Source organism: Piliocolobus tephrosceles, chromosome 5, assembly GCF_002776525.5.
Source record: "Piliocolobus tephrosceles isolate RC106 chromosome 5, ASM277652v3, whole genome shotgun sequence".
Taxonomy (NCBI): Eukaryota; Metazoa; Chordata; class Mammalia; order Primates; family Cercopithecidae; genus Piliocolobus; species Piliocolobus tephrosceles.
Window position 1 is genome coordinate 20,992,824 of NC_045438.1, and position 12,641 is coordinate 21,005,464.

The following is a 12,641-nucleotide window of genomic DNA, read 5'->3' on the forward strand; positions in this document are numbered from 1 at the left end:
GCGGCCTCAGGCCCCGGGAGCCGCCGGTCCTCCGTGCATGTGGCAGGACAAAGACCGGCATGCAGCATCAAGACACAATCCCGGCCGCAGGACAGTGTATGAACAAAGACGTTCAAGGGCGGCACCCGCCCGACGCCAGCGGGCAGCTACCTGACTGAGGGACCCGAGGTAGGCTAGCACCCGCGCAGTTGCTGTGGCAACAGGCCGTAGCGTCCCACTCCGCCGGCGCCTGCGCGCCGCGCCCCTGCTCCCTGCGCCTGCGCGTCTCTCTCCCCGCCCCACCCACGACGCCTGCGCGCCTCACTCTCGCAACGGCCACACAGACCCCACCCCTGCGAACCTGGCCAAGTCCCGAGCCGAAGCGCCTGGAGCGGAAGCGGAAGTGAACGAGGCGGCTGTGGCGGTGGCTGAGGCGGCTGGGCCTAGGGCGCAGCGGGTGTGTTGCGGCTGGTGTTGGCGCATCTCTAGGTAGGGCCGGGCCCGAGGGCACCCTCGCGCCGTCCGGGCCGCTTCCGGCCTGCGTGACCGTCCTTTACCCGCGTCCGACCCTTGTGCGCGTCAGCCTCTCGGCCTCTGCCCGGTCCCGGATGCCGTCCTGGCCGTGCTTCTGCCCTAGTCACCGCGGCTGCGACATCATGGGATCCTCGCTTCCCCGCTGCCGGCCTGTCGTCATCCCTGCCCCTGCGCAGGACCCTCCTGCCGGGCCCTGGTCCGCGTCGTCGCGTGTTCCCCGACCTCGCGACCCGCAGCTCCTCGCCTTGCCTGCCCCATCTTGAGGTCACCTGTGGCCTCCACTCCCTCCCTTAAGATGTGCGTTTGGCTCCTGTGTCTCATTTTTGGGTCAGATCTGTTATCCTTCATAGCTGCACGACTTTTCTGGTCGTCCTTAGAGGAGAGAGGCATCCTCTGATTTCTTCACTTTTATCCCATATCCCTGAGTCAGGGCCCCAACTCCTTGGGGAACGACAGAAAGACAGGGTTCTCTGCCAGCAAGGAGTTTACAGACCCGTGGGATAACACTGAGCGTCAAACAGATCCTAAGATGCAGAAAGAAAAGGGTACCTTAGAGGGTGATTTGCCCAGAGGGTCCAGGAAATTTCCATAAAGGTGGGATTTGAGCAGAGTTTTGAGTAAGCAGGAGTTGGGAGGTGAACGAGAGTTGAGAGCCTATTCCTGGCAGTAAGAACATAAATGTTTAAGACATGACGGTTTCAGACAGTCTGACATATTCTGGGAACTTGGAGTTGAGCATATGTGAGACAAGAAATGTTGGTTAGGGATGGGGAATGGCAGGAAGGAAGCTAAAGAGCATATGGGACAAGGAAGTGATGTGATCAGATCTTAGCGTTAAAGAGATTCAGTCTGGCAGATACAGGGGTGGGGATGAGGGCGACTGTAGACAGACAAAAGGCTTTTGTCGTCGTTCAGGGACTGGAAACCCCGAAGTGGTAATGGAGAGAACCTGGAGGTAAAGAAGTGAGAAGGTGGACTTTCTCATGGCCCGAGTCCTTGAGTGGAGAAGTATGGAGAGGGAAAAGCCCAGAATGGGGACCATATCTGGAGCAGCAGGGTCCTAACCTCCATCTCCTGAATATGTGAGAGCATCTTATCCGCAGCTGTACTCCCAAGTTCCTCCATGTCTAGTGTCATGCTTTTGTTTTTGACCTTTCTCTGACCTTCCCTTCACATAGGCTCTTTGACCTGCCGATCTTTGGACTTCACTATTAGGAGCCACCCTCTGTCATCACTACAGCTTTCACAGTCTGTGTTCTGATACCTTCTTCATCCCATTTCTGCCATCTCCCAGCTCCGTCATTAGTGGATTTTCCCCCTGACTTTGCCATTCCTTTTGTTTTGGAACTCTAATTGAGCCTTCTTACCAGTTGTATTCTTGAAAAGCACCAACACCATTGCTGGGTCAGGGTCCTCACCGCTCATCTTCACACGCACGCACACCCCCACACACACCCATTTTGTGACTACCTTGACCTTCCAGTTTTTTTGCTTAGTTTCTAACCACCTAATTTCCAGACATACTGAAATCTCTGACCACCTGTGGCCCACTGAGAAAACTACAGTAGGTGACATCTGGGGTAACGTAGTTTTTAGCATTCTGAGATTCTACCCCATCCATGATCCTGAATCTGGATACCATTTATGGGGCAGATTTACTGTAAAGCTAATGAAGTTCAGGTTTCTGGGTCTGTCACTTGCATGGGCCCTTACCTAGGGGACCTCAGAGATCTTGTGTTTATAATTTGTATGCTTTTTTGAAAAGAGGGTTCCCAAGTGGTATGTTTCAAGTCTTTTACAACTTAGATCCCTGCAAAACTGGCTATTTGTCATATCCTTCCTTGAGATTTGCATTTTTGTCCTTCAGACCCCTTCCCTTCCCTACCTCCTACTTCTTCCTCTTCTGGTGTGTGCTTTTTATTTAGGCATGGAGGAAAAAATGTGAATGAATGGAACTGATCAAGTTCCTGCCATAACCTGACTTTATTTAGCTCTAATGTCAGGAGGAAGATGTCAGAGCTTAGTAACTCAGCATGTTGGACAGGATCTTTGTAACTTCTTTGTTGCAAGCTTAAATGCCTGTATTGTTAGATTTATTTCACTGCTGAGTTGCCACCCCCTTTTAAGAAAAGATTGATGCTAAGAAGGATAGTCCACTTAATGGAAATCATAAAAGCAACTCTTAACTGCGTGGAAACTAGGGTTATACACTGTGTGAATTCACACAGGAATTTATTGCGACTTTTGATTTATTACTTTGAAAATGCCACCAGTTAGTTTTATAGAGCTTTATAATGAGTATAAATAATTTTAATTTGTGTTCTGTTGGAAAATCTTCAGATTTAAAACATGTTTAAAGTTTAAATTATTTATGCAAGGATAAGGTATTTCTAAGGAATTTTTTAGTAGTAGTTTTAAATCTCCCTAATATGAGAAGTAAATAATTATCTTATTTTTACAAATGAGGAAATCAGTGATGTACAAAGAGGTTAAATGATTTGTCTTCAGCTGTACAGTAAATCAGGGCCTCCCTTAACCAAAAAAGCCATCTTCTGAGTACTGTTTTCCTTATAAACAGATAATAAAGAGGAATCTATTTTAGTCAGCTCTTATTATAGAACATTTAATGTAAGATGGAGTAAATTATATCCTTCGGTGTTTCCATGTGTTAATACCTATCTGTGCACATCTATATGTATGTACACACTAGGCTCTATAAAAGTGGGCAGTGTTGATAGTGTTCCTATTAGGACTTTAGTCCAAAGAATTAATTTAATTTGGATTTGTGCAAATTATTATAAAGTCATTTACAATAAAACCATGGCTAACTATGACAAAAGGATATTAATTTCTGAATAGCAGAGGAGTTTTCTGGCTAGCTTAGGTTTTTGCCCATTAAGCACCAAAATATCCCGTTTAGGTTGGGAATCTTCCTGAAGTATATTATTATTTCCTGTGTTCTTTTTTTTTTTTTTTTTTGAGACGAAGTCTGGCTCTGTCACCCAGGCTGGAGTGCTGTGGCCAGATCTCAGCTCACTGCAAGCTCCGCCTCCTGGGTTCACGCCATTCGCCTGCCTCAGCCTCCCGAGTAGCTGGGACTACAGGTGCCGCCACCTCGCCCGGCTAGTTTTTTGTATTTTTTTTTTTTAGTAGAAACGGGGTTTCACCTTGTTAGACAGGATGGTCTCGATCTCCTGACCTCGTGATCCGCCCATCTCGGCCTCCCAAAGTGCTAGGATTACAGGCTTGAGCCACCGCGCCCGGCCTCCTGGGTTCTTAAATAGAATGTGCTGAATGTGATGTAAACTTTCCTCAGTGATCTCAAGTGACCATTTCAAATATAATTTGTTATGTTGTGATGTGAACAAGTAATGTTGTTAGGTTTATTGAGGCATATACAGCTATTTCCTGTGGGAGTTTTTGCATCTTTCCAGTTTTTAAAGTTTTCTGTCCTATTTCATTGAGTCAGCTGTTAGCACTTCTAACTGCTGTCAGTTTTCCTGCCCAAAGTTTCTATATTTTTCTCTACTATGGGTTTAGGAGCTAATTGTTAGAACTGAGTAGAAAAGTCGTCCGTAGATGATAATAAGAGCCTAAATAAGTGTCTTGTGAATAAGTTGTTTATGCTGCAAGAGCCTCTAAGGGGTTTTGTAGAGTGCAGTGTGGGTAGGAAAGGCCAAGGGCACCAGAGTTCTGGGTTGCTGGGAGAAGCCAGAGAGTCTCCTTAATTCCCCATCCTCCTCTCAGGGCCCAGCGATAGGCTGGTGACTGGGAATAATGTAGGAAGGAGAGATCTCGGGTAAGGACACATCCCACAGGGTGGCTCTGTGGTGAGGCCTTTGCCCCACTGGCAGCACACAGCAATGACCAGATCACTAACCTAGCATTGCCAAGTGAGGGTTGTGGCCTCGTGAAAGGCAGCTGGGCTGTGGAGTCAGGTGGATTCAAATCCTGGCCTCCTTGTTAATTACTGCTTGTGGCTTCAGGCAGGTGATTTCACCTGACACAAAGTTTGCTGCCTCCCCCAAAGTGACTCCTGCCTTCTTCTTTGCTGCTAGAATGTGTCTTTGACTTAAGAGGCTGCACAAAACTGATAATGTGCTCTAATCTGGGCCAGTGGGACTAGAGGGGCTGCCATGGGATTTTTGGAGTAGACTGCACACACTTAACAGTTAGGTACATTTTGATATATGTGTTACAGCCCCCACCCAAAACTCTCTGCTTCTTAGAGGACTCCACGAGTCTTTGCTTGCCTCCTTCCTCAGGGTTCATGGTCTTAGCTGGGAATCTTGTCTTATTCATTGCTGTATCCACGGCTCCTAACACAGGCCTTGGAGCACAGTAAATCCTGAATGAGTATTTATGAGTGAATGTGGGAATTTGGTTGAGTTTAGATCTCATGTTCTTTGTGGGGGGATAGAAGAGAGTCTCTCTGCCCGTCTTTTTCTTCTGTGATAGGAAGTGGCCCTGCATCCCTCTAGCCTTGGGATTCTCCCAGAATAGGGAGGGAGAGTGGATGCTGAACAGCCGTAGCACCTGGTTCACGATGGACCATCTGACTCCTGTCTTGCCTGCCTCCACCCATCCCCAGAACATAGGCAGAGCAGTGTTTCTGAAATGCACTTGCTTGAGTCCTTAGTGACATATCATTTCCCTTCGGATGAAGTGTAGACATTTTAGCTTGGTTTGCCAGGCCTTTCACTTACCTGGCCCCAACTCCTCTAGCAGTATCTCATCTCTTCATCTTTCCCTAAAATAGGTTCTAGACATACTGAAGGTGGGTTGTTTTTTTTTTCCCATTTCTACACTTGATGAACAAATTTATAAATACAGTTGGAAGTTACATTAAACTACTTAATAGAGCAGATGTTTTAAGCACCTAATAATTTGAAAAAAGATACCTTATAGACCTTAAAAATATTTCCTCCGTGTTGCTCATGCCTTCCTCTGGCCACACCTGCCTGTCTTCAGGCCTTCCGTTTACCCTCTCCTCAGGGGATTGTCTTGGAGCCCTGAACGAGGTTGGCTTTCCCTGCTGACAATTCCCCAACACTCTTACCTTTGCAGTCCTACACCTGTGTCCAACAGACTGTTGACTGCTGGAGGGCAGGGACCTCATCTGTCTTGTTCATAGCTCAGTGACTACTCCAATGTCTGACATAAAGGTGCTTGCTGAATGAGTAAGCCATGTTTATTTTCAAATAAAATTACCTGATATTGTTGAAGAGAGCTGAATATTCATGAGTTACAAGTGGGTCTATTCTTGATACAATGCTTCTGGAGAAAAACTGCCAATGTGTGCCTGTGCCGTGAGTCAGCAGCTTCCTGTCTGAGATACTAAGGAAATGATGAGAGATCTCTAAGATTGATATGCAAGGATGCGTTTCACATTCTTAGTTATGGCATGCAATGTTGAAAATACTCCAGGTGTTCTCCAGCAGAGTTAGAGAACTCCTGTCCATGTTGTACATCTGTTAACCATGATACTGTGGGAGAATAGTAACATTATGAGTTGGGAATGTGTAACAAATTGGACACAAAAACAGATTATACAAGTATAATCTCAATTTTTAGAAGCAGTGAATAGTAGAAAAAGGCTGAAATATGTAAAATGTTTAAAATTTTTACTTGTGTTTTCTCTGAATTTTCTGCCAATGGTTCTTTTATCAGTTTTTTTTTTTTTTACGAACTAGTATATTTCCCAATAATTAAAAAGTAATCTAGCTTATAAAAATTATAAATACAATAAAACCTTACTAAAATTTATGTCTTTGTTTTAAAATTTGTGATAATTTAAGAATTTTAACATGTTGGACAGATTTTACTAAACTTTAGGCAATTGATACACATATTTGATGAACAAATTTATAATTATAAATAAAATTGTACCACAATTTCACCGTTGCTAAGTGGCAGTTAGAATCTGGACTGTTGCATTTTATTCTGGAACTTTTCCTTTTATCAACAAAACTCTGCCTATCATTCTCCCACTTCCCCTGTGATGTCAGTTGGCACCAGTGGTCGTGGCCCGACTGTTCTGAGGTATCCTCTAGGGCACCCTGAGTCTACACATCTATTCCTAGAAATTTTAAAATACGTAATAGCTATAGGCTTTCTTTGAGGTGCCGATGTTGAAATTCTGACCTTAGTTCAAACAGTAGGAAGATTTTACTCAATTCTGTTGCAGTGAAGGAGAGAGATCTGGCTCCACTCTGAACACGGTAAGGACAGCTGGGGATTTACAACCAACGAACAGAGTGAGAGTGAGGGGTGGGCATTTCTGAGGGAAGACATCGGGGACAGGGAAATTCTTGCTGAAGGCAGGCCAGGGTGGCCAGATATCAAAGGTAGGTTCTCTCTAAACTGAGCAGGATTCTTCCTAAAAGCCCCAGATTGAGGCCTGGTAGAGAAGAGGGCTCAAGGCCCTATCAAAAGTGTGGTGAAGGTGAGAGTCTTTATCGGTGGTTGGAAATTCTTGCAAAGCTCAGCAGTTTAATGACCCCTATATGGAGATCCTCTGAAGCATCAAGACCAACTTAACTGGCACCCACCCTTATTTATTCACCTGGTTGTTTGTGCATTCATAAATTATAAACCTTCAGCAGATGCTATCCTGTGTGCTGGCGAGGGGTAACTATTAATCTCCTGGGATTTTTGGTCCCTGTTCTCACACAACTGGTGTTCAAGAGGTCCCTATGAGTTTCACTTTTTAGGCGGGGGAGGAGAGGAGAGAAGAAACAACAGACCTCAGATATTCCACAACAAGCCATGGGGGAACATCACTGGGAGAGCCTGGACCCAGGCTCAGCCAGAAGTTACCATTGAAAGAACAATTAAGGCCGGGCGCGGTGGCTCAAGCCTGTAATCCCAGCACTTCGGGAGGCCGAGACGGGTGGATCACGAGGTCAGGAGATCGAGACCATCCTGGCTAACACAGTGAAACCCCGTCTCTACTAAAAACTACAAAAAAATGAGCCGGGCGAGGTGGCGGGCGCCTGTAGTCCCAGCTACTCCGGAGGCTGAGGCAGGAGAATGGCGTGAACCCGGGAGGCGGAGCTTGCAGTGAGCTGAGATCCGGCCACTGCACTCCAGCCTGGGCGACAGAGCAAGACTCCGTCTCAAAAAAAAGAAAAAAGAAAGAAAAATTACTTTGTGCTTGGAAACAAAACAAGAAAAAAGAAGACTTCGTGTTTTGTATTGTCATAATGGGCTGTTGTTTCAGACTAACCCAAGATTATTTAATTTTCTAACAGATTTACCTCTGTTTGGCTTTGCTGCTTACTCCATTAGAGTAGAGACATTGTGGGGTTATGTGCTAGTTTGTAGATTCGAGATGTGAATTAATTTCGAGATTACGGTTTGATTGTCTCCAGCTCACCTTGCTTATTCCAGTGTGCCTTTGGTGATGGACTGTGTGAGCTTGAGCTCCTCTAGTGCTCTGATCCAGCTTCCCTGTCTCTTAAGTGCCCTTGAGCTCATTACTACTTGCCTGAGTTACACTTCTAGCTTTCGACACGTATGCTTTGCCATGGCTTAGATGCTGGGAGTGTGTTGAGGTGGTTACAGCAGCCAGGTGTTGGTTGTCCTGCAGAGGCTGCTGTCCATATGGGGAGTTGCCCTTGGGCTATCCCTAAGCCCCTCATCCCTGTGTCCAGAGTGATGCCAGACGTGTCGTCCTCACTGTGTGTGCGTCCATCAGTGTCAGGCAGTTTCATTTATGCTGAGAACATTGCTCTTAAAGGAGCTTCTGGACTTCTCTTTCCTCTTTCCACTTTCCCGTTTACTGGTAACCCAATACCCTGGAACTGGTCCAGCTGTCAGGAGAATCAGCCAGCCCCAGGAACGAGGCAGCCTCCAGCTGTACCTTATGCCTGCTGCAGCTCCTTACTAGGATTTCCTGCTGATGCTTTGTTTCCCAAACCCTTTGTAAGCTGCTTGAGGGCAGTGATTCTACTTTGCACTGCTTCTTTGGTGATAATTGAAGTCTGTAACTTACTGATTCCTGATTTCTCTTTATATACTGTCCTTGGATTAATTCATTTATTCATTCAAATACTGGGCCTGTCCATGCAGATGTTGTGCCAGGTGCTGGGGTAAGACAGGATGGTGAGGCCCACCTTAAAGGGAGTGATCCCCAAAGGGTCCCAGCCCGTATTTAGGGCAATTAGACTCCTCCCTAATGAGAAATAACTTCTGTTTTCTTTCTAAACAATGATTACCTAGATAATGAAAATTTCTTATATAATTTGCAGATAGAATGACTTTTATATACCCATATTATTTTCCCCAGTCATCCTATAATAACCACCTTTAGAAAATGAAAAGCCTCCATATATGGTCTTAGCAATGAAAGGCTTAAAAAAGAAAAAAAAATTTAAAGAGATGTCCATGGAATTTTCCGTACCTTTTTATACATTTAATTCCCTACGTCACTAATTGCATTGATTAATGGATGTTGTATTATAGCACTTTGAAGATACTGAAATACTGGAAGGCATCCTCTAATATCACAAGTTCCCAAAACCTTTGCTACCCCACTTTTTCTTGGTGAATACCGTAGAAGAGCATATTGTAGTGTCACACTTGAACTCATGATTTAAACTGTGAGAAATTGGTCCTGTGTATCTTGAGCAGTCCAGCCCGTAACTCTGGAAACTGCCTGGCCCAAGAGCCCCACTGGCTGCTGGCTTCTGACCACAGTGGGCGTGCAGTGAACCCTAGGACCTGGCTTGCAGTCAGGTTCAGTCCTCTGCTTTGACTGCATTCAAATGCTGTTCCTTTTTTTCCCCTTTTTGCTGTCCAGGGCCCGCAGCAGCCAGCACAGAGCTTGGTGAGAGAAGTGGGGCCTTCCCTCACAGCATAGAAATCAAGTCACACTCGAGATTTGTGAGGCTTATTTTTAGCCAGCTCATCATCAGCAAACATGCAAGCCCTGTTTAAATTAAGGCCAAGCATACAGCAGTCGTCTAGAGCTGATGAAATCTAAGCCTTCTTTTAAAATCCATTTTGACCAACCTTCTTTGTATTCTTGTATTTCCTTTCCAACGCCTGTCCCCTGTCTACTCTGTTGGAATAACAAATGAGAAAGAATACCCTTTTTCAGAAATAAGAGTGTAACCTTCCGGGACTTAGGGTCCATCCCATAGAACCTCCTTACAGTTGACATAATCACATATGAAGCCCACTTTCCACTTCAAAAACTCAAATACCTTAGCTATGTTTCCAAGATAAACTCTTTACAAGTCACAATACTGTAGTGATTTGGTGTAGATGTATGAATGTATCCCATTATATTTAATAACTTTATGAGCAAGACTTTTCTAAATGTCAACTTAAAATGTGTGCTCTTTATGTTCACCCAATTTTTGCATATTTTCATTATGCAATTAATGAAAATCCCATTAATGTGGCTATTAAACGGATACCTTCAAATATTACTGTTAGGGGCTAGAGCCCATTAAAAATCAGTAAATTCTGGTTGGGCACAGTGGCTCATGTCTGTAATCCCAGCACTTTGGGAGGCTGAGGTAGGAGGATCACTTGAGTTCGAGAGTTTGAGACCAGCCTGGACAACACAACATAGTGAGATCTTGTCTCTACTAAAAATTAAAAAAAAAATCAGCCAGGTTTGGTGGCAGCTGAGACAAGAGGATGGCTTGAACTGGTAGGTTGAGGCTGCAGTAAACTGTGATCACACCACTGCACTCCAAATGAGGCAACAGAGTGAGACCCGGTCTCAAAAAAAATCAATAAATTCTTAAAAGATAGTCCTATGAGGATGCCTTTTCTCAACCTGACAATTTATAGTTTCTTCATTTGTAGAATAAAGCGGATAATACTTACATGTCAGGGTCACCCTAAAGATTAGAATGTCTGTGTAAAGTGCTCACCTCTGCCTGGCAGCTGGGAAATACCCTGAACACAAGAGATACCCATGCGCTTAGTCACCCGGTGCCTGCTGCCTTCAGCCTGTCCAGGAGGGGCGTCGTTGCTTTTGTGTTGCTGTTTGCATATTAAGAATTTTTTGTTGTGTTTTATCAAAGGACATAAAGCCTGCATGAATCTTAAAGAAAACTGTAGTGGAAAAAGCATAGATCATAAAGAATGTCAGCATGGAGTTTTTCTGACCATTGACACCCATCATTGCCTACTTGAAGGACGCCTTTTATAACATCATATACAATATTGTGCTCATACCTTTTCCAGATTCCAAATTGTAACTGTAAACTACTTTGTATCTGTTTTTAAATTTCCAAATGCACAGTTTCTCTGCAAAGTCAGTCACTATCTGAGATACAACATTCGGCATAGTGAATTTTATGTGGCTTTCTTAACACCTTTATTCAGGTGTATGTGACATATGTTTGCAGTATACAGTTTGGCAAGTTTTAACATACACATATACTTGTAAAACCATGACCACTAAGTGGTGAATGTATCTGTCACCCCCAAAAGTATCCCCTTGGTAATCCTTCCCTCCACCGTCTGTCCCCATCCCAGGCAACTGCTGACCTGCTTTCTGTCCCTAGGAGTTAGCCTAACTCTTCATGAACTAGAATTTTATGTAAGTTGAGTCATAGTGTGTACTCTTTTTGTCTGACTTCTTTTACTCAGAAAAATGATCTTGAGAATCATCCATGTGGTGTTTCAATTTAGGTTTTAGATTTTTGATGGTAACTTCTGAGCCCCTAGGTGAGAAATACTACTACTTTGAAAACTTAACGTCTTTTTGAATTTTATCAAGAAATACCTTGAATAATAATCTTAGTGAAAACATTAAAAGACTGCTACACTCTCTTGTCCTTGTGAAAGCCCAGCTCAAGTAATTAACTTGTACTTAGGTAAAGTTCCTCATATGTTTGAATTGAGAACTCTTCAGGCTCCTAACCAGCATATCATGTTACCTCAGAGACAAGAATGTTTTTGGAAACAGTGTGAATATTAACTACTGTGTTTGCTTTGAAAGGTGCCATACGTCTAATGATAATGCCATAATTACTGATTAATTTATTTTTCTTTCCAGATCCTTTCCCGGAGTTCAGTTATGGGTGTGAGAGGTTTGCAAGGATTTGTGGGAAGTACCTGTCCACATATATGTACAGTAGTGAATTTCAAAGAACTGGCAGAGCACCACCGAAGCAAGTATCCTGGATGTACCCCTACCATTGTGGTTGATGCCATGTGTTGTCTCAGATACTGGTATACTCCAGAGTCTTGGATCTGCGGTGGCCAGTGGCGAGAATACTTTTCTGCTTTGCGAGATTTTGTTAAAACTTTTACGGCGGTTGGGATCAAGTTGATATTCTTCTTTGATGGCATGGTGGAGCAGGATAAGAGAGATGAATGGGTGAAACGACGGCTCAAGAACAATAGGGAGATATCCAGGATTTTTCATTACATCAAGTCACACAAGGAACAGCCAGGCAGAAATATGTTTTTCATCCCCTCAGGGTTAGCTGTGTTTACACGATTTGCTCTAAAGACTCTGGGCCAGGAAACTCTGTGTTCCTTACAGGAAGCAGATTATGAGGTAGCTTCCTATGGCCTCAAGCATAACTGCCTTGGGATTCTGGGGGAAGACACTGATTACCTAATCTATGACACTTGTCCCTACTTTTCAATTAGTGAGCTCTGCCTAGAGAGCCTGGACACTGTCATGCTCTGCAGAGAGAAGCTCTGTGAGAGTCTGGGCCTCCGTGTAGCCGACCTTCCTCTTCTGGCCTGCCTCCTTGGCAACGACATAATCCCAGAGGGCATGTTTGAAAGCTTTAGGTACAAATGCTTATCATCCTACACCTCTGTAAAGGAGAACTTTGACAAAAAAGGTAACATCATATTAGCTGTGTCAGACCATATATCGAAAGTTCTTCACTTGTATCAAGGTGAGAAAAAATTAGAAGAGTTATTACCTCTGGGACCAAACAAAGCTCTTTTTTATAAAGGAATAGCATCATATCTTTTACCAGGACAGAAATCTCCATGGGTTTTCCAAAAACCCAAAGGTGTACTAACTTTGGACAAGCAAGTAATATCCACGAGTTCGGACCCTGAGTTCAGGGAAGAAGTTCCCATGTGTTCAGACCCTGAATCCAAGCAAGAAGTTCCCATGTGTTCAGACCCTGAACCCA

The 12,641-nt window shown here is 44.3% G+C and overlaps 1 protein-coding gene across 8 annotated transcripts in view; it reads left to right on the forward strand.

Moving 5' to 3' along the window:
- The first annotated feature begins 311 nt into the window (after nucleotides 1–311).
- The window catches only part of FAM120B (family with sequence similarity 120B), an 86,088-nt gene continuing 73,758 nt past the window's right edge, over nucleotides 312–12,641 (forward strand). For all 8 annotated transcript variants that reach the window (XR_003309591.1, XR_003309592.1, XR_003309590.1 and 5 more), the window contains exons 1-2: nucleotides 312–468; nucleotides 11,537–12,621. Coding sequence is in view for 4 of the 8 variants with exons in the window: in XM_026454998.1 (XP_026310783.1) it covers nucleotides 11,558–12,621 (1,064 nt within the window). In the remaining 4 variants the exon portion in view is untranslated. The remainder of the gene's footprint in view (nucleotides 469–11,536; nucleotides 12,622–12,641) is intronic.